At 40.4% G+C, this 26,734-nt stretch overlaps 1 protein-coding gene and 1 long non-coding RNA gene across 5 annotated transcripts in view; one reads left to right on the top strand and one right to left on the bottom strand.

Moving 5' to 3' along the window:
* Positions 1-8,778: 8,778 nt before the first annotated feature.
* LOC123333215 lies at positions 8,779-11,632 on the bottom strand. Its single transcript, XR_006550425.1, has 2 exons — positions 11,483-11,632; positions 8,779-8,952 (listed from the first exon to the last, which is right to left on the bottom strand). It is a non-coding gene; the product is annotated as an uncharacterized LOC123333215 (long non-coding RNA).
* A 222-nt stretch (positions 11,633-11,854) lies between these two features.
* The window catches only part of AMN1 (antagonist of mitotic exit network 1 homolog), a 73,589-nt gene continuing 58,709 nt past the window's right edge, over positions 11,855-26,734 (top strand). Inside the window, exons 1-2 of one of the 4 annotated variants that reach the window (XM_044941317.2) lie at positions 11,896-12,015; positions 15,161-15,224. Coding sequence is in view for 1 of the 4 variants with exons in the window: in XM_006058599.4 (XP_006058661.1) it covers positions 11,998-12,035 (38 nt within the window). In the remaining 3 variants the exon portion in view is untranslated. Of the gene's footprint in view, positions 12,036-15,160; positions 15,225-26,734 lie in introns of all 4 variants that reach the window. The other 3 variants (XM_006058600.4, XM_006058599.4, XM_006058601.4) reach the window with 3 other exon arrangements.

Here is a 26,734-nt window from a genome sequence, read left to right as displayed (position 1 = left end):
CTTTTCTAAAACCAGCTTGAACATCTGGAAGTTCATGGTTCACATATTGCTAAAGCCTGGCTTGGAGAATTTTGAGCATTACTTTACTAGCATGTGAGATGAGTGCAATTGTGCAGTAGTTTGAGCATTCTTTGGCATTGCCTTTCTTTGGGATTGGAATGAAAACTGACCTTTTCCAGTCCTGTGGCCACTGCTGAGTTTTCCAAATTTGCTGGCATATTGAGTGCAGCACGTTCACAGCATCATCTTTTAGGATATGAAATAGCTCAACTGGAATTCCATCACCTCCATTAGCTTTGTGCATAGTGATTTTTCCTAAGGCCCACTTGACTTCACATTCCAGGATGCCTGGTTCTAGATGAGTGATCACACCATCATGATTATCTGGGTCATGAAGATCTTTTTTGTACAGTTCTTCTGTGTATTCTTGCCACCTCTTCCTAATATCTTCTGCTTCTCTTAGGTCCATACCATTTCTGTCCTTCATCGAGACCATCTTTGCATGAAATGTTCACTTGGTATCTCTAATTTTCTTGAAGAGCTCTCTAGTTTTTCCCATTCTGTTGTTTTTGTCTATTTCTTTGCATTGATCACTGAGGAAGGCCTTCTTATCTCTCCTTACTATTCTTTGGAACTCTGCCTTCAAATGGGTATATCTTTCCTTTTCTCCTTTGCTTTTCACTTCTCTTCTTTTCACAGCTATTTGTATGGCCTACTCAGACAGCCATTTTGCTTTTCTGCATTTCTTTTTCTTGGGGAATGTCTTGCTCCCTGTCTCTTGTACAATGTCATGAACCTCTGTCCATAGTTCATCAGGTATTCTATCAGATCTAGTCCCTTAAATCTATTTCTCACTTCCACTGTATAATCATAAGGGATTTGATTTAGGTCATACCTGAATGGTCTAATGGTTTTCCCCATTTTCTTCAATTTAAGTCTGAATTTGGCAAAAAGGAGTTCATGATCTGAGTCACAGTCAGCTCCCAGTCTTGTTTTTGCTCACTGTATAGAGCTTCTCCATCTTTGGCTGCAAAGAATATAATCAATCTGATTTCAGTGTTGACCGTCTGGTGATGTCCATGTGTACAGTCTTCTCTTGTGTTGTTGGAAGAGGGTGTTTGCTATGACCAGTGTGTTTTGTCTGCAAAACTCTATTGCGCTTTGCCCTGCTTCATTCTGTACTCCAAGGCCAAATTTGCCTGTTACTCCAGGTGTTTCTTGACTTCCTACTTATGCATTCCAGTCTCCTATAATGAAAAGGACATCTTTTTGGGGTGTTAGTTCTAAAAGGTCTTGTAGGTCTTCATAGAACCGTTCAACTTCAGCTTCTTCAGCATTACTGGCTGGGGCATAGACTTGGATTACCATGATATTTAATGGTTTGCCTTGGAAACAAACAGAGATCATTCTGTCATTTTTGAGATTGCGGCAAAGAGGAGTTACCCCACGTCCGAGGTCAGGGGCAGCGGCCGAGAGTGCCAGGCTGCAATGCGCAGGAATGGCCGAGAGGAGCTACTCCGCGTCCGAGGTCGGCGGTGGCGGCCGAGAGGAGCTACCCCGTGACCGAGGTCAGGGGTGGTGACGAGAGGAATTACCCCGAGACCGAGGTCAGGGAGGGCACTGGGAGGAGCTACCCCACGCCCCCACGCCCCCATGCCCGAGGCCAGGGGCGGTGGCCGGGAGGACCAACCCCACGTCCAAGGAGCCCTGGCTGCACAGGCGCAGGAGGGCCTAGAGGAGCTATCCCACGTTGAAGGTCATTACTTTGCCAACAAAGGTCCATCTAATCAAGGCTATGGTTTTTCCAGTGGTCATGTATGGATGTGAGAGTTGGACTGTGAAGAAAGCTGAGCGCTGAAGAATTGATGCTTTTGAACTGTGGTGTTGGAGAAGACTCTTGCGATTTTACAATGCAGGTTTAAATGTCCAATTGTCCGATTTACAATGTCCAATTTGTCAATGTATTATTCATAGAAGCTTGCACGCCTAGTCAAAGGACAATTGGCATGTGGGCAAATATGGCAAATTGATTATATTGGATCCATTAATCTGAGATAAAGGATGTCAACACATGTGTACTGCTGTGGACACCTATTCTGGATATTTAGTGGTCATTCTCTTCAGGAAAGCCAATTAGGCTAAAACTATTAAAACATTGGAGATAATTTATATTATGGTGTTTCATTTCAAACTGAGAGTGACAATGGGTTACATTTTAAAGGTAAGTTAATGCAAGAGTTTGCCCAGGAACATAACATACAATGGATTTTTCATATTCCTTACTATCTTCAAGCTGCTGGTTTGATTTAAAGAAGGAATGGTCTGCTTAAACAGCGAATAATTAAACTTGGAGAGGGCTTTTACAAAACTGGAGGACAGGTGGCTCATTGTTAAAGAACCTGCCTACTAATGCAGAAGACATGAGTTCAGTCCCTGGGTTGGGAAAATTCCCTGGAGAAGGAAATGGCAACCCAATCCAGTATTCTTGTCCACTCCAGAAACTCCATGGACAGGAGGAGCCTGGAAGGCTATAGTCCATGAGGTTGCAAAAGAGTCAGACATGACTTAGCATTTGAGCATGAGCGTGAGGAGAATCAGAAATTCCTTTGATGAGGATGATTATTCCAAATTTACAAATTCATAAAATACACTTCTTTCCTGAAACAACTAAGTATTGGGAAACTTGGAAAAGGAAATGACAATCCACTTCAGTATTCTTGTCTGAGAAATCCTATGAACAGAGGAACCTGGCAGGCTACAGTCCCCAGGGTTGCAAAGGAGCCAGACACTAAAACTGAGAGAATAAACAACAATAACAAATTGGAAAATTAGCCCAAGAGCATTAGCTCCTTTCTGAGCTACTCCTGAGGCCACTGGACAGGATTTGTACTCTATATGTGAACACAGACTTACTGAAAGATTGACATGTGCTATTTCAACTGGTCTTGTAATTAAAATGCCTCTCTGACACTTTGGATTAATCAAAGAATGGTCCAGTGTAGCGTTAAGAGGGATCTGTGTCCATGGGGGAGTTACAGATCCAGACTACCAAGGAGAAATCTTAGTAATTTTACACAATGAAGGAAAAGATGATCTATTTGTTAATAAACATAATCAAATTGCCCAATTGCTGATTTTTCTAATGTAATTGGAAAAGTACAAAAAGGAGACTCTCCCACCGTACTAACAGAGGTGATAGAGGGTTTGGGTCCACAAACGAAATATATGCAATTGGAGCTAAAATCTGGGTGAAGCAGCCTAACAGTCCTCCCATGCCTGCTGATGTGATTACACAGGGAAAGGATAACACTGTATTAGTGATGATCCCTGGACAGGAAAAATGGAAATATGGGTTAATTCTTACAAATAGATTATTCTTAAAAGCCTGACTGTAATGCAGATTGTGATTTGCACCTCAACCTTCAAGGATCTTTAGCTGGAGAAACATGAGCTGGACCTGAACTCAAGATAATTTTTCCTGCCCAGCAAATAAGATTGTCTTTTCTTAACTTTGACTTTCTAAGGACAAAATTTATCTGTTTGCTAGATTACACAGCATTGGTAAAGACATAGCTCAAGCCTTGACCATTAATGCTAAGTGGATGCCTACAATATTAAAACCCCATGAACTTAGTTTTAACATACCATGAAGGCTTTTATGGTATGTTAAAAAAAAAAGCTGAAAGTAATATTTCAGCTATACCAAACTAAATCCTTAACTGACATGTTTGATTGGATTGTCAAGGAATTTTAATGTCTACTAATGCATATGAGTGGAAAAATTATTTAGAGAATGTTTCCTAAAAATCACTGGGTATTTATTTCTGAAGCATTACCAAATGCACTGGCACCTGGTGCCAAGGAACTCTATACTGTTACTGTATAGCCAATATGAGTTTAATGTGCCAATTTTACCTATTCTTTTTGGAGAATACTTGCTACCTCATTTCACTGGAAATTATTTGGATGTTAATAATCGCACTCACTTACTGATAAACTGTAAAAAGGCTACTGAGGGACTGTTATGTCGACCAACTTTTCACATTTGGGATCCCTGCCTATTGGAGAACTCCATCAACTACTGTGAATGGGTTATCTTCCCTAAATCCTATGTTTTTGAAATAGCCCCTCAATTTGTATGTATTGTACCAATGACGTAGAAATTACTTTTATATATGAGTTCAGTTCAGTTGCTCAGTCATGTCTGATTCTTTGTGACCCCATAAATTGCAGCACGCCAGGCCTCCCTGTCCATCATCAACTCCCAGAGTTCACCCAAACTCATGTCCCTCAAGTCGGTGACGCCATCCAGCCATCTCATCCTCTGTCATCCCCTTCTCCTCCTGCCCCCAAGCCCTCCCAGCCTCAGAGTTTTTCCAGTGAGTCAACTCTTCGCATGAGGTGGCCAAAGTATTGGAGTTTCAGCTTTAGCATCAGTCCTTCCAAAGAACACCCAGGACTGGTTGGATCCCCTTGCAGTCCAAGGGACTCTCAAGAGTCTTCTCCAACACCACAGTTCAAAATCATCAATTCTTCAGTGCTTAGCTTTCTTCATAGTCCAACTCTCACATCCATACATGACCACTGGAAAAACCATAGCCTTGACTAGACGGACCTTTGTTGGCAAAGTAATGTCTCTGCTTTTGAATATGCTATCTAGGTTGGTCATAACTTTCCTTCCAAGGAGTAAGCGTCTTTTAATTTCACAGCTGCAATCACCATCTGCAGTGATTTTGGAGCCTCCCCAAAATAAAGTCTGCCACTGTTTCCACTGTTTCCCCATCTATTTCCCATGAAGTGATGGGACCAGATGCCATGATCTTCATTTTCTGAATGTTGAGCTTTAAGCCAACTTTTTCACTCTTCTCTTTCACTTTCATTAAGAGGCTTTTGAGTTCCTCTTCACTTTCTGCCATAAGGGTGGTGTCATCTGCATATCTGAGGTTATTGATATTTCTCCCAGCAATCTTGATTCCAGCCTGTGCTTCTTCCAGCCCAGCGTTTCTCATCATATACTCTGCATATTATTTAAATAAGCAGGGTGACAATATACAGCCTTGACGTACTCCTTTTCCTATTTGGAACCAGTCTGTTGTTCCATGCCCAGTTCTAACTGTTGCTTCCTGACCTGCATATAGGTTGCTCAAGAGGCAGGTCAGGTGGTCTAGTATTCCCATCTCTTTCTGAATTTCCCACAGTTTATTGTGATCCACACAGTCAAAGGATTTGGCATAGTCAATAAAGCAGAAATAGATGTTTTTCTGGAACTCTCTTGCTTTTTCCATGATCCACGGATGTTGGCAATTTGATCTCTGGCTCCTCTGCCTTTTCTAAAACCAGCTTGAACATCTGGAAGTTCACGGTTCATGTGTTGCTAAAGCCTAGCTTGGAGAATTTTGAGCATTACTTTAGTAGCATGTGAGATGAGTGCAATTGTGCAGTAGTTTGAGCATTCTTTGGCATTGCCTTTCTTTGGGATTGGAATGAAAACTGACCTTTTCCAGTCCTGTGGCCACTGCTGAGTTTTCCAAATTTGCTGGCATGTTGAGTGCAGCACGTTCACAGCATCATCTTTCAGGATTTGAAATAGCTCAACTGGAATTCCATCACCTCCACTAGCTTTGTTCATCGTGATGCTTTCTAAGGTCCACTTGACTTCACATTTCAGGATGTCTGGCTCTAGGTGAGTGATCACACTATCATGATTATCTGGGTCATGAAGATCTTTTTTGTACAGTTCTTCTGTGTATTCTTGCCACCTCTTAATATCTTCTGCTTCTGTTAGGTCCATACCATTTCTGTCCTTTATTGAGCCCATCTTTGCATGAAATGTTCCCTTGGTATCTCTAATTTACTTGAAGAGCTCTCTAGTCTTTCCCATTCTGTTGTTTTCCTCTATTTCTTTGCATTGATCACTAAGGAAAGCTTTCTTATTTCTCCTTGTTATTTTTTGGAACTCTGCATTCGGATGCTTTTATCTTTCCTTTTCTCCTTTGCTGTTCACTTCTCTTCTTTTCACAGATATTTGTAAGGCCTCCCCAGACAGCCATTTTGCTTTTTTGCATTTCTTTTCCATGGGGATGATCTTGATCCCTGTCTCCTGCACAATGCCACAAACCTCAGTCCATAGTTCATAAGGCACTCTATCTATCAGATCTAGGCCCTTAAATCGATTTCTCACTTCCACTGTATAATCATAAGGGATTTGATTTAGGTCATACCTGAATGGTCTAGTGGTTTTCCCTACTTTCTTCTATTTCAGTCTGAATTTGGCAATAGGGAGTTCATGATCTGAGCCACAGTCAGCTCCTGGTCTTGTTTTTGTTGACTGTATAGAGCTTCTCCATCTTTGGCTGCAAAGAATATAATCAATCTGATTTCAGTGTTGACCATCTGGTGATGTCCATGTGTAGAGTCTTCTCTTGTGTTGTTGGAAGAGGGTGTTTGCTATGACCAGTGTGTTCTCTTGGCAAAACTCTATGAGCCTTTTCCCTGCTTCATCCCATATTCCGAGGCCAAATTTGCCTGTTACCCCAGGTGTTTCTTGACTTCCTACTTATGCATTCCAGTCCCCTATAATGAAAAGGACATCTTTTTTGGATGCTAGTTCTAAAAGGTCTTGGAGGTCTTCATAGACTTAGCCTCAACTTCAGCTTCTTCAGTGTTACTGGTTGGGGCATAGACTTGGATTACTGTGATATTGAATGGTTTGCCTTGGAAATGAACAGAAATCATTCTGTCATTTTAGGAACCCCTTTTCTCAGATGCCTAACACACGTTGATCATTTATATTGGAAGTGATAGTAGTGTGTAAGTGTTAGTTGCTCAGTCATGTCCAACTCTTTGTGACCCCCATGGACTATAGCCCTCCACACTCCTCTGTCTGAGATTTCTCAGGTAAGAATACTGGAGTGGGTAGCCAATCCCTTCTCCAGGGAATCTTCCTGAGTCAGTGATCAAACCCAGGTCTCCTGCATTGCAGGTGGATTCTTTACCATCTCAGCTACCAGGGAAGCCCTTATATTGAAATGGTATCACCTATTTATTTTCTCTTACTCCCCCATGAGAAGTCTGGTATTGTGGACTCAAATGTTATTCCCTACTCTTTCTGTTCCCAATATTAGCTTCCCCTTAAGTAAGATTTTGCAAGGAATCAAAGAGTCACAAAATTTCATAGATAAACATAATTGTACCTTGATAGTACATTCTGTTATTACTACTATTGCTGCAAATAAGTTAATAGATGTAGGAGTTGATGTACAAAAACAAACTTCTCGTTCATGGGATTTTTTCTTTACTAAATTCCCTACTGCTCAAAAATTGTTTTCTGCATTGTTTAACCCATACATGTTTCTTTGATCACTTTGTTTCTATTGACTATCTGGAACTGCTATTAATATTTGATTTATAGAATTAAGAAGACTGCTCATTTTATTTTGCTTTATTCCTGTGCTCTACAGCCTAAACAATCTTGAGGCTGACTGTTAGGAAATTAAAATGGAGGAAGTCGTGTTCAGGCTTCAGAAGTAGGAGAGCAGACCTTTGACCTGTCTGGACACTGCTGGGATTCTGTGCCTGCCTGCAAGCTCAGCAAGTCAGAAGGCATTTTACATAAGAAAGGGAGTAGTCTGGGAACTCTTGAGTCCCTGGAGGTCTGGCCAACACCACGGGGTCTAAGAAGTTTTATAACTCACAAGGTCAAACAAATAACATTATAATGTTGTTTAAATAAAATAAAATCAATCTCTCCCCTACAATGGGCAGAAGCCAGAAGGCTGATAATTAAGATTCCCCAAACATCAGTCTGGAGAAGGCAATGGCACCCCAGTCCAGTACTCTTGCCTGGTAAATCCCATGGACAGAGGAGCCTGGTAGGCTGCAGTCCTTGGGGTCGCTAGGAGTCAGACACGACTGAGCGACTTCACTTTCACTTTTCACTTTCATGCATTGGAGAAGGAAATGGCAACCCACTCCAGTATTCTTGCTTGGAGAATCCCAGGGACAGGGGAGCCTGGTGGGCTGCCGTCTCTGGGGTTGCACAGAGTCGGACATGACTGAAGCGACTTAGCAGCAGCAGCAGCAAACATTAGTCATCCTGTCACCTTACCACTGACCAATCAGAAAAAATGTCCTCAAGCTGATCACACACCTGCTGCCCTCACCCTTTATTGTTGTTTAGTTGCCAAGTTGTGTCTGACTCTTTTGCGACCCCATGAACTGTAGCCCACTAGGCTACTCTGTCCATGGGATTTCCCAGGCAAGAATACTGGGATGGGTTGCCATTTCCTTTTCTAGGGGATCTCCTCAACCCAGGGATCAAATTCATGTCTTTGTCATTGGCGGGCAGATTCTTTATCACTGAGCCACCTGGGAAGCCCACTCTCACCCTCAGGGTTGTCTTTAAGAACTCTTGCCTGAAAGCCATGAGGGAAATTCTGATGTTTGGCAAATCAGTTGCCTGTTTTCCTTGCTTGGAGCCTTGTACTTTCTCTCACCACAGTCCGCTGTGGGTAGATTGGCTTGGCTTCAGGTAGGATGAGCAAGAGCCCAGTTCAATTCAGTGACAAAGGATGTCCCACAAAAATGAAAATATGTATACTATTAATATCTTACCCTTCATAGAAAAAATTTGCCTAGTTCTTCTTTTATACTTGCCTCTCACCACTCTCCATTGTAGCAACCCCAAACTATTTGCAGTCCCTAACAGACTATGTTTTTCTCTCTGATCTGCTCTCCTCTCCCACCCCTCCATGGTGTTTCAATAGAACTAACTCCATCTTAGCATTTAACAGTTATTTTGATTGCCCTTTATTTGTCTGGTTCAAGTGTTCACCACTGAATCCTCAGCACCCAGCACAATTCTTGCCCTCCTTCAGCACTGGTAAAAATGTGGTGATTGAATAAGCAGCATCTTGAAGAAATGAACAATACTGTCTTCCAACTTTCAAAAGTCTGCAAAAGGAAGACATATAAATGACAAATTAATTTACAAAGAATTGAAAAGTAGCAAGTACTCTGCAGTATAACCAAGAAGAGAGAATTCCACCAGGTGAAAGTGTCCCCTTCTTTAGAATTCTTTCTGATTTGAACACAAGCCCCCTCTATGATGAAATTCTTACTGAGCTTTTTGTAGTCATGTAATGTTCTCATCTGTAAAATAAAGGTAAATAATTCCAATTACCAAGGGAACATTTCTGCAAAGATGGGCACAAAGAACAGAAACGGTATGGACCTACCAGAACATATTAAGAAGAGATGGCAAGAATACACAGAACTATACAAAAAAGATCTTAGTGATGCAGATAACCATGATGGTGTGATCACTCAGCTACAGCCAGACATCCTGGGGTACAAAGTCAAGTGGGCCTTAAGAAGCATCACTATGAACAAAGCTAGTGGAGGTGATAGAATTCCAGTTGAGCTATTTCAAATCCTAAAATATGATGCTGTGAAAGTGCTGCATTCAATATGCCAGCAAATTTGGAAAACTCAGCAATGGCCACAGGACTGGAAAAGGTCAGTTTTCATTTCAATCCCAAAGAAGAGCAATGCCAAAAATATACAAACTACTATACAATTGCACTTATTTCAAATGCTAGCAAGATCATGCTCAAAATCCTTCAAGCCAGGCTTCAACAGTATGTGAACCAAGAACTTCCAGATGTTCAAGCTGGTTTTAGAAAAGGCAGAGGAATCAGAGATCAAATTGCCAACATCTGTTGGTTCATAGAAAAAGCAAGAGAATCCCAGGAAAACATCCCATTCTGCTTCATTGACTATGCTAAAGCCTTTAACTCTGTGGATCACAACAAACTGTGGAAAACTCTTAAAGAGATGGGAATATCAGACCACCTTACCTGTCTCCTGAGAAACCTGTATGCAGGTCAAGAATCAACAGTTAGAACTGGACATGGAACAACAACTGGTTCAAAATTGGGAAAGAAGTACGTCAAGGCTGTATATTGTCATCCTGCTTATTTAACTTATACGCAGAGTACACCATGCAAAATGCCTGGCTGGATGAACCACAAGCTGGAATCAAAACTGCATGGAGAAATATCAATAATCTCAGATATGGAAATGACACCACCCTTATGGAAGAAAAGGAAGAGGAACTAAAGAGACTCTTGATGAAGGTGAAAGTGGAGAGTGAAAAAGCTGGATTAAACTCAGCATTCAAAAAACTAAGATCATGGCATCTGGCTCCATCACTTCATGGCAAATAGATGGGGAAAAAATGGAAACAGTTCAGTTCAGTTCAGTTCAGCGGCTCAGTCACATCTGACTCTTTGTGACCCCATGGACTGCAGCACGCCAGGCTTCCCTGTCCATCACCAACTCCCAGAGCTTGCTCAAATTCATGTCCATCAAGTTGGTGATGCCTTCCAACCATCTCATCCTCTGTTGCACACTTCTCCTCCTGTCTTTTATCTTTCCCAGCATCAAGGCCTTTTCCAGTGAGTTGGCTCTTTGCGTCAGGTGGCCAAAATATTGGAGTTTCAGCTTCAGCATCAGTCCTTCCAATGAATGTTCAGGACTGATTTCCTTTAGGATTGACTAGTTGGATTTCTCTTGAGCTCCAAAATGACTGTGGATGGTGATGGCAGCATGAAATGAAAAGACACTTGCTCCTTGGAAGAAAAACTATGACATACTTAGTGTATTAATAAGCAGAGATATCACTTTGCCCACAAGTGTCCATACAGTCAAAGCTATGGTTTTTCCAGTAGTCATGTATGGATGTGAGAGCTGGACCATAAAGAAGGCTGAGCACCGAGGAGTTGATGCTTTCGACCTGTGGTGTTGGGAAAGATTCTTGAGAGTCCTTTGGACAGCAGCAGATCAAACCAGTCAATCCTAAAGGAAATCAGTCCTGATTATTCATTGGAAGGACTGATGCTGAAGCTGAAGCTCCAATACTTTGGCCGCCTGATGCAAAGAGCCAACTCATTGGAAAAGACCTTGATGCTGGGAAAGATAAAAGGCAGGAGAAGAAGGGGTGAGAGAGGATGAGATGATTGGATGGCATCACCGATTCAATGGACATGAGTTTGAGCAAGCTCCGGGAGATGGTGAAGGACAGGGAAGCCTGGCGAGCTGCAGTCCATGGGGTCGCAAAGAGTTGGACACAACTTGACTAACAACAACAAATTCCGATTTCGCAGGATTAAAAGAATATGATTAATTTTTTATTATTTTGGGTTATGCTGGGTCTTTGTTGCTGCACGCAGGCTTTCACCAGTTGCAGTGGGGGGTAGGAGGCTACTCTCCCTTGTAGTGGCTTCTTCTGGAGCACATGCTCTAGTAAAATGGGCTTCAGTAGTTGCGGCTCACGGGCTTAGTTACTCTGACGCCTGTGGAATCCTCCCCGACCAAGGATTAAACCCATGCCCCCTGCACTGGCAGGCTGATTCTTATCCACGGTACCATCAGGGAAGACCAGAATATGGCTATTATTGAAAACAGGTAGTTCAGTGCTCACTTTCTTACAGGAAGTGCTCGATAAACGTCACTCTCCAGTCCCTTAACACACGCCCTTTGACGGTCATGGTTTCTGTATCTAAGAGGGTCTCCGGTGTGCATCCACTAACGCTGGGCCCAGCATGAAATGCACCCCTGTAGTAACAGCGGTCACGCGCAGAGCCGCGAGGTTCCAGGAGGTACTAGGAGAGGTCCGGCGCCTGGCTAGCCCACCAGGGAAACCGCCCGAGCCGCGCCGGCGGGACTGCAGAATGACAGCTCACGCAGTCCTTCGCAGAGCCCAAGATTTCCCTCTAGTTTATCACTCTGTCTCTCCGACTCAGCATCCAGGGTTCCGCCCCGAGGGGCCTAGGCTATCTCTCTGTAGTGGCGAGAGCGCCGGCGCCTGGTCACCGGAAGAGGCGGGTGACGTCACGAGGGACTACGCGTTGCGCTGGAGGCGGGAGTTGACACACGGTCTCTGGCTGAATCTCCGCGGCCTCGGGACCGCGGAAGAGGCTCCGAAGGGCGGCCGCGATGCCCAGCCCCCAGCGGGTCAGTCAGCTGCTGGATCTGTGAGTTCGCCCCGGCCTGCCTTCCTCTCGCCCCGCCCCGGCACAGCCCGCGCCCGCCACCCATCACGGCACCCCATCCCCGCCCCCTTCCTGCCTCCCATCGAGGAGGTCCACCCGCTGTTTCTGCTCCTGGGTCCGTGATTTGTCCTATCCTGGCTGAGAAAAATCGTGCCAAGGGGGCTGCCCGGCAGGCTTGCCCCTCTGTCCCCCAGTAGGTGTCCGAACTCAGCCTTGACAGCTCCTCCTCGCCCAGGCGATTCCTGGCAGTGGCCTGTCTCTGGCGGAAGCTAAAAGCCTTAGTAAAATAAAACAAAACACTGGATGGGGCTCTCAAAAGCCTTCAGCAGAGTTACACCCAGTTACTGTAATGGGGATAATTATTGATTCTTTGACACAGCGCTTAAATCCCTGATTGCGCTTGCTGGGTTCAGCTCCCGGGTCTACCATTCTCCAGCTGTATGACTATGGAGAGTAGCTTAACCTTACAAAGTTAGTATAATGACAGTTACCTATCTCATGGCGTTATGTGCTTAGTCGCTCAGTCGTGTCTGACTCTACGACCACATGGACTGTAGCCAGCCAGGCTCCTCTGTCCGTGGGGATTTTCTATGCCTGTAAAATATTCGTATCAAGTTAAGCTCTCTGCAATTTCTTTTAATACTAGGCAGTCTTCTAAGTATGTTAAATTTACTCCTCCCTGTAACGCTATGGCCTGTAACTGCCTAGTATTAAAAGAAATTTCAGAGAGCTTAACTTGATATGAATATTTTATAAGCATGTCATTATAGGATGGCTTATAAAGTGAGCATAAGGAAGTTCTTTAACCTTTGCAATGGTTTATGACATTAGGAGTTTACAGATGGTAGGAGATTGGTTAAAAGTGATTACTTTAGGCTATTTTAAGAAGACTATTTAAGTTGATTGTCAGAGGCATTTACAAGAAATGTTTCACTTATGTTCATGATATAAACTAGATTTGGTTTTGCTTATGTGACTTAACTGGTTTGATCACCTTGAGGGATTTTTCAAGCCTGGTCTCAATTTATTTTATTTAAAAAAATCCCCAACTTTCAGTCATTCTCTCAGCAAGCTGAGAGTGAACCAATATAGTGTTACTCTCACTACTCCTTCAATGTAGGCATTGGGATGGATGGTTTTGTAATTGCCCTTACTGGCAGTTGCATAGTCACTGTGGACACTGGCAGTAGGATCTTTGTGTTCTTCCAGTTGTCTAACACTAATGGATAACATTTGATGTGTGAGTAGTCACTGAAGACATTTAGAACTCTAGAGAGGATACAGTGCATTAAGGAGGCTAAGATGATGACTATCAGGAGAATAATAGCCAAGTATTGAAAAGGATTCTCCAGAGCAGAGATTTCCAACTAAATAATCAAAAGAAGTGTGTGTGTGTGTGTTAAGTCACCTAAGTCATGCCTGACTCTTTGCAACCCTATGGACTATAGCCTGCCAGGGTCCACTGTACATGGGATTCTCCAGGCAAGAATACTGGAGTGGGTTGGCATATCCTTTTTCAGGAGATCTTCCTGATCCAGGGATTGAACCCATATTTCAGAAATGTTGCCTATTTGATGAAAGATTGGCATCTAGTCTTTCAGATCTTTTTGGTATATTAACATAGAAACTTTTTTTTTTAACCAGTTATGCTGTTAACGAATCACAAGTTCGTGTGCCCAGTGAGGCACATCAGTAATAAAACATTAGAGTTTGAAACAGAGATTTATTACAGATTCATACAAGGAGATGGGTGGTTCATGCCCTAAGAACCCCAAAGTTACTGAAAGCTTTCAGCAAACTCCTTTAAAAGTAAAAGGTGAGGGAGTGGCGTGGTTAGTTGTTACAAACTTCTTGTGTAAGATCCTTTGCTCTTGAGGTCAGGTCATGGTCAGGTAAACAACATTCCTGTAAATCTCTACCAAATGAATGTTATTGTGTGTCTTGACAAGAAAGGGCAAGGTCCCAAAGCACAACTTGCACCCTCCAAGAGCCCAGTTCTGGCTAATAGGAGGCAGATCTCAGTTGGCAGTTCTCTCAGGGCCAGGTTCCCACATCCTGCCCAGATGTCATCTCTGAGGGAGCCAGGCACGCAACCCAACTGGCCTTCAGTCTCCTCAAACCACCCAGATGGGGAGACCAGGTTCAAGGCCTGGGCCAAGGCTAGTGGAGGGCCTTAGTAAGGGCTCTGGAGCCCTATAGAAGAACACAGTTCTTAGTGTGTTACCTGGGCACTCCAGCTCACCTGCTGGCCCAAGGCTGAGTGAGCTGGAGGGCCTCCAGGAGAAGGCCTAAATCTGGCTCTTACTTCACTTTCCACCTAATGACCACCACACCAATGACCCTTGGGTAAATCACTTCTCTAACGGCCCTTCATTGACAGTTACTTGTGGGCAGGGCCCACTGGAGCACTGAGCAATGACTGAGCAAGACCTGTTGCCTAGTAACAGAGTACAGAGTAGTGAGGCACAGCAATGGCTGCCTGCTAAGGGCTGTGCTCATCTTGCTCTCTTACAATAGTACATGCACCTCCATCTTGGGTAGTTAGGGTGTCTAAGGCTATGCAGTTGTCTAAAATAACTCTGGCTAAAGAATTTCTAGATTCTTACTGTGATTATAGTTTTTCAGAGGATAAGGTCTCTCCTAGTGAGATTTAAGTGCAGTTTTTTGTTGATGTCTTTTCCAATAAACTGAGTCTCTAGGTTTTAATATATGAGGCATTGTCTTGTTTTAGAAGCAGACCACAGAAAGCTTTATGGACCTGGTGGAAATAAGCCTTTCAGTATTATATTAGTGTCTTATAGTACTGAACTATGTCATGGTTACTTTGGATGGGATTAACATGAAGATGCCTTATTTTAGGAGGTGGTGTGATAGGTAAGCTTCCATGTAAGTAATCTTCTATATGGTATAAGCAATCAGTTATTTAATAAGTATTACTGTGGAAACAAAAGAAAGGCAAAGATTAAAGATTAGTTGGAACAAAGTATAAATGCAGTTACTGAGTCTAGAGAGCAGCCAGTCAAGAAAGTTTTTGGAGCTGGGCTTAGATTTTTAGATGGTGGAATGAAGATGGCAGTTTTAAACTGATAGATTTTCCTGGTTTGCAGTTTGAATGTCAGTGATGATGTCATCAGGTGTTCTGCTGAGGTCTGAGTGGCCCACATAGAAGAAGTAAGTATGAAGGTTGTTTTTTTGTCTATACATGATCCATTGTGGTGAATTCTCTGAAGTCTATATCAAGACCTATAGCTTTATCTTGTAGGGTTTGAGGAAAAGAACAGTTTTAGTTTTAATTTCAAGTCAGAAGGGTGGGAGAAAATTGAAAATATTAGTTTGAAGAGTTGTAGCCAGATGTTAGAGAAAACCATAAGAGTTCAGGATCCAGTCCAGTTTACAGTTAGAAACAAAAACCCAAGAAAATAAGCAGGACTAGAATTTGATTATGGGTATGCCAAAGTTTTCTGTTTAAACATAATTTTTCTCTCTATAATCATTTTTACCAAAGATAATCATAGTAAGTAATTTGTAAAATAAGTCTAGTCTCTTTAAACTTGACTTGTTATTTATATAAGTACAGCAAGAATAGATTTTATGTGCATTCTCGAATATGATATTCCAATCAAAGCTTTGGTAATATTCAAGGTCCTTTATTGACTCTATAGGGTCAACTTTAGGGATTTCTCTGGTGGTCCAGTGGTTAAGAATCCACCTTCCAATACTGTGGACCCAAATCCGATCCCTGGTCAGGAACTAAGATCCCACAGGCCCTAGGGCAAATAAGCCCCTATGTACCACAACTGTGGAGCCCGCTATCTCTGGAGCCTGTGTGGTAACAAAAGATCCCTCGTGCCAACAAAAGATCCCTCGTGCGACAACTAAGACCCGTCACAGCCAAAAACAAACAAACAAACAAATATATATATATATATATTTTTTAAGTCAACTTTAGATACTTAAAACTGACTTAACAAGGAAACTCAGGTTACATCTTTAAAAGCCTCTTTATGCTAAGAAGCCAAGCCAAGTACTTAGCAGTTATGTCCTATTACAGTTATGTCCTATTACAGGGAAAACAAATTTTTATTGAATTTATGCAAATATCTATTGCCATGAAAATAGGAATAGTCAATAACAGGGTTTTTAAAATTTGTTTTAATTCTGAAGGACTCAGATAAGGAGAAAAAAATGTTTCATTTTTGTTTACAAAAGTATACCAAATTGTTGTAGATTTAGGTAACTTAGAAGGAGAGGGAAAAAAAGATTTTAAATCTGGAAAACAAGCATTAAAGAACCAACAATGTTTCAAGAAAAGTTAGTTATTTTCATTAGTTCATTTGGGCCCTTGGAATTAATCTTTATTTTCCCTAATCTTGGGTTACCAGTTTTATGAATTAAGCAGTTTCTCCATTAGAGTTCTAGAAATTCTTAGTTTACTGGTGTGATCTTAAAGTTATCAGAAAGCTATATTCTAGAGTACTTGGCAGGGTCCTTTCTGTGAATCTACACAAAGACAAAGCATTCTGGCCTATCAGTTCAGTTCATTTGTATCCGACTCTTTGCAATCCCATGAATTGCAGCACGCCAGGCCTCCCCGTCCACCACCAACTCCCACAGTTTACCCAAACTCATGTCCATCGAGTCGGTGATGCCATCCAGCCATCTCATTCTCTGTCGTCCCCTTCTCCTCCCACCTTCAATCTTTCCCAGCATCAGGGTCTTTTCCAATGAGTTGGCTCTTTGCATCAGGTGGCCAAAGTATTGGAGCTTCAGCTTCTTCAGCGCTAAGCTTTCTTCACAGTCCAACTCTCACATCCATACATGACCACAGGAAAAACCATAGCCTTGACTAGACGAACTTTTGTTGGCAAAGTAATGTCTCTGCTTTTAAATATGCTATCTAGGTTGGTCATAACTTTCCTTCCAAGGAGTAAGCATCTTTTAATTTCATGGCTGCAGTCACAATCTGAAGTGATTTTGGAGCCCAAAAAGATAAAGTCTGACACTGTTTCCACTGTTTCCCCATCTATTTGCCATGAAGTGATGGGACCAGATACCATGATCTTAGTTTACTGAATGTTGAGCTTTAAGCCAACTTTTTCACTCTCCTCTTTCACCTTCATCAAGAGGCTTTTGAGTTCCTCTTCCCTTTCTGCCATAAGGGTGGTGTCATCTGCATATCTGAGGTTATTGATATTTCTCCTGGCAATCTTGATTCTAGCTTGTGCTTCATCCAGCCCAGCGTTTCTCATGATGTACTCTGCATATAAGTTAAATAAGCAGGGTGACAATATACAGCCTTGACGTACTCCTTTTCATATTTGGAACCAGTCTGTTGTTCTGGCCTATGGTTGATTGTAAATGCTTTACGAGAAGAATTAAGAGTAGAACAATAACTCTCTGTGAATGACAAAAGAGTTAAACATAGCCATGGTTAAAGATCTGATGAGAGTTCCCTATTTAAAAAAATGATAAAATTGTCAGATAAATTCAATTATTTCTATGACATACAATATTTTAAGATGACTGATAACATTATACTAGGATGTGTCAGATTTCTAAGAATTTCATGTAATTTCTGGAACACATATTAATAACATTTTGCTGTTGTTCAATCACTCAGTTGTGTCCAACTCTTTGCAAGCCATGAACTGTAGCACACCAGGCTTCCCTGTCCATCAGCAATTCCCAGAGCTTGCTCAAACTCATGTCCATCGAGTCGGTGATGCCATCCAACCATCTCATCCTCTGTTGTCCCCTTCTCTTCCCACCTTCAATCTTTCCCAGTATCAGGGTCTTTTCCAATGAGTTGGCTCTTTGCATCAGGTGGCCAAAGTATTGGAGCTTCAGCTTCAGCATCAGTCCTTACAATGAATAATCAGTATTGGTTTCCTTTAGGATTGACTTGTTTGATCTCCTTGCAGTCCAAGGGATTCTCAAGAGTCTTCTCCAACACCACAGTTCAAAAGCATCAATTCTTCTGTGCTCAGCCTTCTTCATGGTCCAACTCTCACATCCCATACATGATTACTGGAAAAACCATAGCTTTGAATAGACAGACCTTTGTCGGCAAAGTAATGTCTCTGCTTTTGAGTGTGCTGTCTAGGTTGGTCATAGCTTTTCTTCCAAGGAGCAAGTGTCTTTTAATTTTATGGCTGCAGTCATCATCTGCAGTGATTTTGGAACCCAAGAAAATAAAATCTGTCACTGTTTCCAGTGTTTCCCCATCTACTTGCCATGAAGTGATGGGACCAGATGCCATGATCTTAGTTTTTTGAATGTTGACTTTTAAGCCAAGTTTTTCACTCTCCTCTTTTATTTTCATCAAGAGGTTCTTTAGAGAACCCCATGAACCCCATGAACAGTATGAAAATTTAGACAAAAATTAGTGTAAATAAATAATTTTTTTTTATAAAACCAAAAAGCCTTACCTCTTGTCGCAAAGGTTCAGTTTTCCTAACTAATTACAGACCTGATAAAGATAATATTAAGCATAGGAAATTATTTTGCTAAGACACAGAATCTTTAGTTTCTAGATAGATTACACAAAAGGTAAAGTAAAACCTTTTATAACATTAAGAACAGATCAGTAATCTAAGAAACTTTTTAACATGGGGGACGGGGAACCTCCAATTTGTATCAGTTTATTACTGAGCTCATTTTTAAAACTCTTATAAATAAATCTATTTAAGTTTAGCCAAATTTCACCTTTCAACATAAAATTTATAAACAGGCAACTTTCTATATTCATTTAGACTTTGTATTAGTCCTTTTTCTGATTTTGGAGTAATCAGTAATTTTACTTTACAAAGTTGCTATATAAAATTACTCCCTTTCTTTCTATAACAAAAACACAACCTATATTCCTGACTTATTCTTCCCAGATAGCTCAGTTGGTAAAGAATCCACCTGTAATGGGGAGACCCCAGTTCAATTCCTGGGTCAGGAAGATCCCCTGGAAAAGGGATAGGCTACCCACTCCAGTATTTTGGGGCTTCCCTGGTGGCTCCATTGGTAAAGAATCTGCCTGCAGGGCAGGGGACCTGAGTTTGATTCCTTGGTCAGGAAGATCCCCTGGAGAAGGAAGCAGCTACCCACTCCAGTTTTCTGGCCTGGAGAATTCCATGGACAGAGGAGCCTGGCAGGCCACCAACAGTGGGGTCTCAAAGAATTGTACACAACTGATTGACTTTCACTTTCATATAGAAATACATCCCATTTCTCTCTCATACCTTGTATACAAAGTTGTTTTCTTTCATTTTTGTTTCTAGTATTTATTTTTATATATTGATTATTAAATTTAACTTTTATTAACATTTCTTTTCCAGTGGAAACTCAGAAGCATGCAGTTGTTGAACTATCTGTCATATAGCAGCATCCTGTAGTAGATTAGCAAATTCATGAATACATAATTACAAAACATATTTTTAGAGACATGTTTTTTTACAGTACAACTTTTTCTCACAGTTTCATTGAGAAATAATTGACATGCAGCACTGTGTAAGTTTGAAATATATTGCATAATGACTTGATTGACATATACAGTAAGTTCAGTGAACATCTGTCATCTTATATAGATACAAAATAAAATAGAAAAAAAAGATTTTTTTCATGATGAGAACGCTTAGGAATTATTCTCATAACAACTTTTATATGTGACATACAGTGTTAATTGTATTTGCCATGTTGTACATTTCATCCCTAGCACCTATTTGTCCTACAAGTCCTATAACTTAAAGATTAATGCCTTCATCCAATTCCCCCTGCTTCTGATAATTACAAATCTGATATCTTTCTATAAATTTGTTTTTTGTTTTTAAAGTATAATTGTCCTGCTGCTGCTGCTGCTGCTGCTAAGTCACTTCAGTCGTGTCCAACTCTGTGCAACCCCATAGACGGCAGCCCACCAGGCTCCCCAGTCCCTGGGATTCTCCAGGCAAGAATACTGGAGTGGGTTGCCATTTCCTTCTCCAATGCATGAAAGTGAAAAGTGAGTTGCTCAGTCGTATCCGACTCTTAGCGACCCCAAGGACTGCAGCCTACCAGGCTCCTCCATCCATGGGATTTTCCAGGCAAAAGTACTGGAGTGGGGTGCCATTGCCTTCTCCATAATTGTCCTACAACACTATATTAGTTCCTGTTACACAAAATAGTGATTCAGTATTTCTACACATTTCAAAGTAATAACTGCAATAAATCTAGTTATAATATCTCACCATATAAAGATATTTTATAGTTATTGATTATATTCTATACACTGTGTATTTCATACCAATGACTCATTTATTTTTCAACCAGAAGTTTGTACCTCTTAATCCCCCTCATCTATTTTTTCCTCACCCCATCCCCTCCCCTCTGGCAGCCATCTATTTGTTCTCTAAATCTGTAGCTATATCTGTTTGGTTATGTTCAGTTTTGTTTTTTAGATTTCACATATAAGTGAAATTACATAGTATTTGTCTTTGTCTGACTTATCTCACTTAAGCATCATGCCTTCTAGGCCCATTCATATTGTCGCAAATGGCTATATTTCATTCTTTTTAATGGCTGAGTAATATTCCATTTTGCAATATATATCACATTTTTATCCATTCAGCTCTTGATGGATGCTTAGGTTGCATCCATATCTTTATTATAAGTAATGCTGCATTGAACATAGTGTAGTATTTATCTTTTTAAATTAGTTTTTGTTTTCTAAAGATAAATACTTAGGAGTGGAATTGCTGCATCATATGGTGGTTCTATTTTTAACATTTTGAGGAATCTCCATACTGTTTTCTATAGTGGCTGCATCAATTTACATTCTCACCAGCAGTGCACATGGCGTCCCTTTTCTTCACATTCTTGTCAGCGCTTGTTACTTCTCTTTTTGATAATGTCCATTCTAACAGGTGTGAGTTGGTATCTCATGGTTTTGATTCGTATTTCCTTGATGATTAGTGAAATGATCATCTCTTCAGGTGCCTGTTGGCCATCTGTGTGTCTTCTTTGGAAATGTATCTATTCCAGTCCTCTGCTCATTTTTTAGGTTGTTTGTTTTTTAATGTTGAGATGTATGAATTCTTTGTATATTTTGGATATTAACCCCTTATCAGATATATTGTTTGCAAATATCTTTATATTCACTAGGTGGCCTTTTGTTTTGTTGATAGTTTCCTTCACTCTGCAAAACCTTTTTAGTTTAATTTAGTCTCATTTGTTTATGTTTGCTTTTGTTTCCCTTGCCTGAGGAGAAATAACCCTACAAGTATTGCTAGGACCAGTGTCAGAGAGCTTAACTACCTATGTTTTATTCTAGGATTTTTATGGTTTCAGGCCTTTCATTGAAGTCTTTAACCCAGTTTGAGTTTATTTTTATATATGGTATGAGAAAATGTTCTAATTTTATTTCTTTAAATGTAACTGTTCAATTTTCCCAGCAATGCTTATTGAAGAGACAGTCTTTTCCTCATTGTATATTCTTGCCCCTATGTCATAGTTTAACTGACCAAAAATGTTTATTTCTGGACTTTATATTCTGCTCCATTTAACCTAATGTGTCTCTTTTTGTGCCAGTACAATACTGTTTTGATTTCTGTAGCTTTGTAGTACAGTGTGAAATCAGGAAGCATGATACTTCCATCTGTGTCCTAACTCAAGATTGTTTTGGCTGTTGAGGGGTCTTTTGTGTTTCCATACAGATTGTCAGATTATTTTTTCTAGTTCTCTGAAAAATGCCAGTGGTGTTTTGATAGGAATTGCATAGAATCTGTAGATGGCCTTGAGTAGTATGATCATTGCAACAATATTAATTCTTTCAGTTCATGAACACAGTGTATCTTTTCATCTATTTGTATCATCTTCAATCTCTTTGATCAGTGCTTTATAGTTTTTTAAGTACAGATCTTTTACCTCCTTAGTTATATTTATTCCTAGATATTTTATTCTTTTTGATGTAGTTGAACATGGGATTGTTTATTTTAATTCCTCTGTCTGATAGTTCATTGTTAATATACAGAAATGTAACAGATTTCTGTATATCGCATCCTGCAAGTTTACTGAATTTGTTGATCAAATATGGTTTTTTAGATGGTGGCTTTGGGATTTTCTATGTGTAGTATCATGTCATCTGCAAACAGTAATGGTTTTAATTCTTCCTTTCTTATGTCGATTCCTTTTATTTCTTTTTCTTTTCTGATTGCTGTGGCTCGGACTTACAATACTATGTTGAATAGAATTGGTGAGAGTGGTATCCTTGTCTTGTTCCTTATCTTAGAGGAAATGCCTTCAACTTTTCACTGTTGAATATGATATTAGATGTGGGCTTGTCATATATGGCCTTTATTATGTTACGGTACATTACTTCTATACCAACTTTGTTGAGAGTTTTTATCATAACTAGATGTTGAATTTTGTCAAAAGTTTTTCTACATTTATTGAGATGATGATATTTTTCTTCAATATGTTAATGTGGTATAACACGTTAATTTCTTTGTGGATATTGAACCATTCAAGGATGAGATTGATTCATCCCATCCCTGATGACTCTTTTAGTGTACTGTTGAATTCAGCTTGCTAATATTTTGATGAGGATTTTCACATTTATGTTTATCAGTGATGTTGGCCTGTAATTTTCTTTTTTGTGATATTTTTGTCTGGTTTGGGTATCAGATTGATGATATTCACTCGCAGAATGAGTTTGGAAATGTTCCTTGGTCTGCAATTTTTTGGATTTATTTGGGAGGAACAGGTGTTAACTTTTTTCCTAAATTTTTGGTAGAATTCACTTATAAAGCCATCTGGTCCTGAAGTTTTGTTTGTTGGGAGATTTTTTTATTACTGATTCAATTTAATTCAAATTCATAACTGGCCTGTTCATATTTTCTATAGTGTAATTTTTTTAATCTGCAAGAGGCGTGTTTATTACTCAACCTCAGTAGAGACTTCTCCGGTTGTCCAGTGGTTAAGAATCTGCCTCTTAATTCAGGGGACTCGAATTCAATCCCTGGTTGGGAAACTAAGATTCCACATGCTGCAGGGCAATTAATCCTGCATGCTACAACTATTGAGCCCGCACATCACAACTAGAGAGAAGCTTTCACACTGCAATGAAGAGCCTTTGTGCCACAAACAAGATCCCAAGTATTGCAACTAAGATCCAACATAACTAAAAATAAAATAATAATAATAAATTTTTTTAAAAAATTAAAAAATAAACAATTGTAAAAATTAAAAAGCCAAAAGTAGGTAAAAATTAATGTTTCAGTATATTATCATATTTAGAAGCGGTCTAGAAAAGCTATGATAGGTAATGAATATCCATCATTTAATTTAACTTAGTATAAACTTTTATCTTACATCTATTTAATCTACTTGTTTTTAATAAATATGCTTGGCCTTAAACATTAAACAGCTAATAATCATCTTATATTGTTTTTCTTGCTGACAAATTTTGTAGCATAAAAATAGCACAAACTTCTTTGACTATTAAACCTGGGTAGAAATGGTTGTGTATTCACATTATATTTAATATTGACAACCCTGAGGACAAGCCTGTTTTATTAAACCGAAACATTTAAGTTGGCTTTTATTTAGCAAAGTTTATTCCAGATAATACAAACTTGAAAAACATGTGGGTTAGTCTCTATAATTTATATAAGTGTTTATTTTCCTTTAAGTAGATTAAATAGAGCTCTTTAAAAATTTTCACATAACATACATGAATTTGTGTATACATGTATCTATATGCATAAATAGACACAGAGATCATATAACTTTCATTTTAAAAATTTAGGCCTGTGTCAGGTACAATAATATAAAGCTTAAAAAAAAATAAAATAGCTGAATCCAAATTGTTTCTGACAGATGGAATAAGTTAAGGTTACCTGCTTATGGCCAGAGTTTGTTTTACCAAAATTTTTCTGTCTGTGTGCTGTAAGGATTCTTTTAGGGAAGATATTTTTGGTGTCATTTTGTCTTTTAGAAGTTTTTGCCTACCATTGTCTCTGAGAAGTTTGGGATATTCTTTTTTTAAGGGTATCACTAAGGTGGACTATCATATCTAAATTAAAGATTCCCCAAAGTGGCTACTGCAAATCCAGTTATCCTTCATAAAGTTCACCCATTTTTTCAAAAAGTCTCAAGATCTTGGTCTGTGATTTGGACCAGGTAGAACCCATCTTCACCTTAGATTCTCTAGGACATCTTAACTCTGAGGGGTCCTGTTTTTGAACAGCTGTTCTGAAACCAGGGGATTACTTCTCCCAACCCCCCACTTTTTGAATAGAGTTGCGTACTTACCAAAAAGTTTCAGTAACAGTTCTTAGCAAAATTGGAGAGCTCAACACAAAAAGGAGTGATGCTTGGATTCAAGAGAGATTTACCATGAAACTCCATGGTCAGTGAGAAGATAGTGGGCACAATGAACTCTGTTAGCACTGGCACTTGTTTACTTACCAGGCTCTTGACTAATCAGGGGTTGTCTATATGTCCCACTTCTGACACCAAAAACTGTCAAAAGAAAATAGAGATTTATTTGTTATGAATATTTTTTTGAATGAGGAAGAAGCTATTCATGAACAGAGACTTCAAACTGAAAGTGGTTAGAACTTCAGAGTTATATAGTTACAGGATGGTTTATAAAGTGAGAATGAGGTAGTCATTTAACATTTACAATGATCGGCTATTACAGTGCAAGTTTACGGATGACAGGAATTTGGTTAAAAATGTTTATCTTATACTATTTTGGAAGATGATTTAAGTTTTGCCTATTGTTATCAGAAGCATATATAAGAAAAAGTCTAAGTTAACTTTTGTTTAAGTTCATGAAATAATCTAGAGTTTCACTTATGTAGCCTGATTTTGTTTTCTTGGAGGATTTTCAAGCTTAGTTTCCATTTTATTTTAACACTAGCAAGTAATATATCAGAGAAGGTGATGGCACCCCACTCCAGTACTCTTGCCTGGAAAATCCCATGGGTGGAGGAGCCTGGTAGGCTGCAGTCCATGGGGTCACTAAGAGTCGGACACGACTGAGCAACTTCATTTTCACTTTTCACTTTCATGCATTGGAGAAGGAAATGGCAACCCACTCCAGTGTTCTTGCCTGGAGAATCCCAGGGACGGGGGAGCCTGGTGGGCTGCCATCTATGGGGTCACAAAGAGTCGGACACAACTGAAGCAACTTAAGCAGCAGTAGCAGCAGCAAGTAATATATACTACTAAATGCTAGTTATTGTTATTAATTATTTCACACCAGAAATTGTGCTGGAAATTGCAGTTATAAAGGAAATTATTTATCTCCAGGAGCTTTCAGTCTATTAATATTGCCACAAAAAAAGTTAAGACTGAGAAGAACAATTGCTTTAATCTACCAAATGCCTTCTAAAAGAATAAGATTTGACATTTGTTATATCTCATAAACTTCTGGCCCTCAGTCCACAGTCACTTTTCATAAAAGAAAAATCTATTGATTCTCCTTTATGTAGACTCAGACTTGCATAGAGTCCTGAATAAAGTATCTTGGTTTAGTTCTTGGCATAGTTTTTATACTTCATCCGAACAGAGTATCTTTTCTGTCAGTAAAGACAGAGTGGTTCGGCATCTGAGAAAGCCGAGCAGCCATGGCACATCACAGGGTTCTTGGGACACTTAAGAGGTTTCCCAAGGCCCATGGAGGCAGCAGAGGTCTCCTCCACCCACCAACGCCTCAGCCTTCATCCATGGCATCAGCTTCAGGCTTCACGAAAGTGAAAACAAGCCAGGAGTAAGACAAAACCAGTACAAATAAATCCACAAGTCAAAACAGCTACAGTCAAATTCAAGGAAAGCAAAGAACTTGATATCAAAAGTTACCAGAAAGATGGCAGAGTAAAAGGACGTGCACTCATCTTCTCCTATGAGAACTCCAAAGTTGAAACTAATAGCTGAACAACCATTGACAGGAGAATGTTGGATCCCACCAAAAAAAGATATCGCATGTCCAAGGGCAGAGGAGAAGCCCCAACAAGACAGTAGGAGGGGCGAAATCATGTTTTGAATCAAACCCCATACCCACCAGAGAGCTCGGAGGGCTCAAACAAAACATTATTCGCACCAGGACCCAGGGACCCCACAAGAGACTGAGCCAGATCTGCCTTTGAGTGTTTGTCTCCTGTGGAGGCATGGATCAACAGTGGCCTGCTGCGAGGGCAGGGACTCTGGCTGCAGCAGACCTGGGAGGGGTGGCGTGTGAGCCCCACCATAGAACCACTGAGCGGATAACCCACAAACAGGAGAACAGTTATACCAAAGAATTTCTCACACTGTTGCAAAAGTTCTAGGGCCACAAATTTCCCAACCTGGGGATCCAGTAAAGGGACTGAGAACCCCCAGGGAATTTGAATTTGAAGGCCAGTGGGATATGATTACAGAACTTCCACAGGACTGGGGCAACACTCTTGGAGGGCACAAACAAAACCTAGGTGTGCACCAGGACCCAGAAGAAAGGAGCAGTGACCCAAATAGAGACTGAACCAAACTTGCCTGTGAGTGTCCAGGAGTCTCTGGGGGAGACGTGGATCAACAGTGGCTGGCCATGGGGTAAGGAGCACTAAATACAACAGTCCTGGCATAAGCCCTTTTGAAGGTCACCATCCCCATACCATAGTTTGGCCTAAGACCAAACTACAGGGAGGAAACACAGCCCCACCCATCAACAGAAAATT

Source organism: Bubalus bubalis, chromosome 4, assembly GCF_019923935.1.
Source record: "Bubalus bubalis isolate 160015118507 breed Murrah chromosome 4, NDDB_SH_1, whole genome shotgun sequence".
NCBI lineage: Eukaryota > Metazoa > Chordata > Mammalia > Artiodactyla > Bovidae > Bubalus > Bubalus bubalis.
Note: the sequence above shows the minus strand (reverse complement) of the source record. Positions and strands in the feature narration are given on the sequence as shown.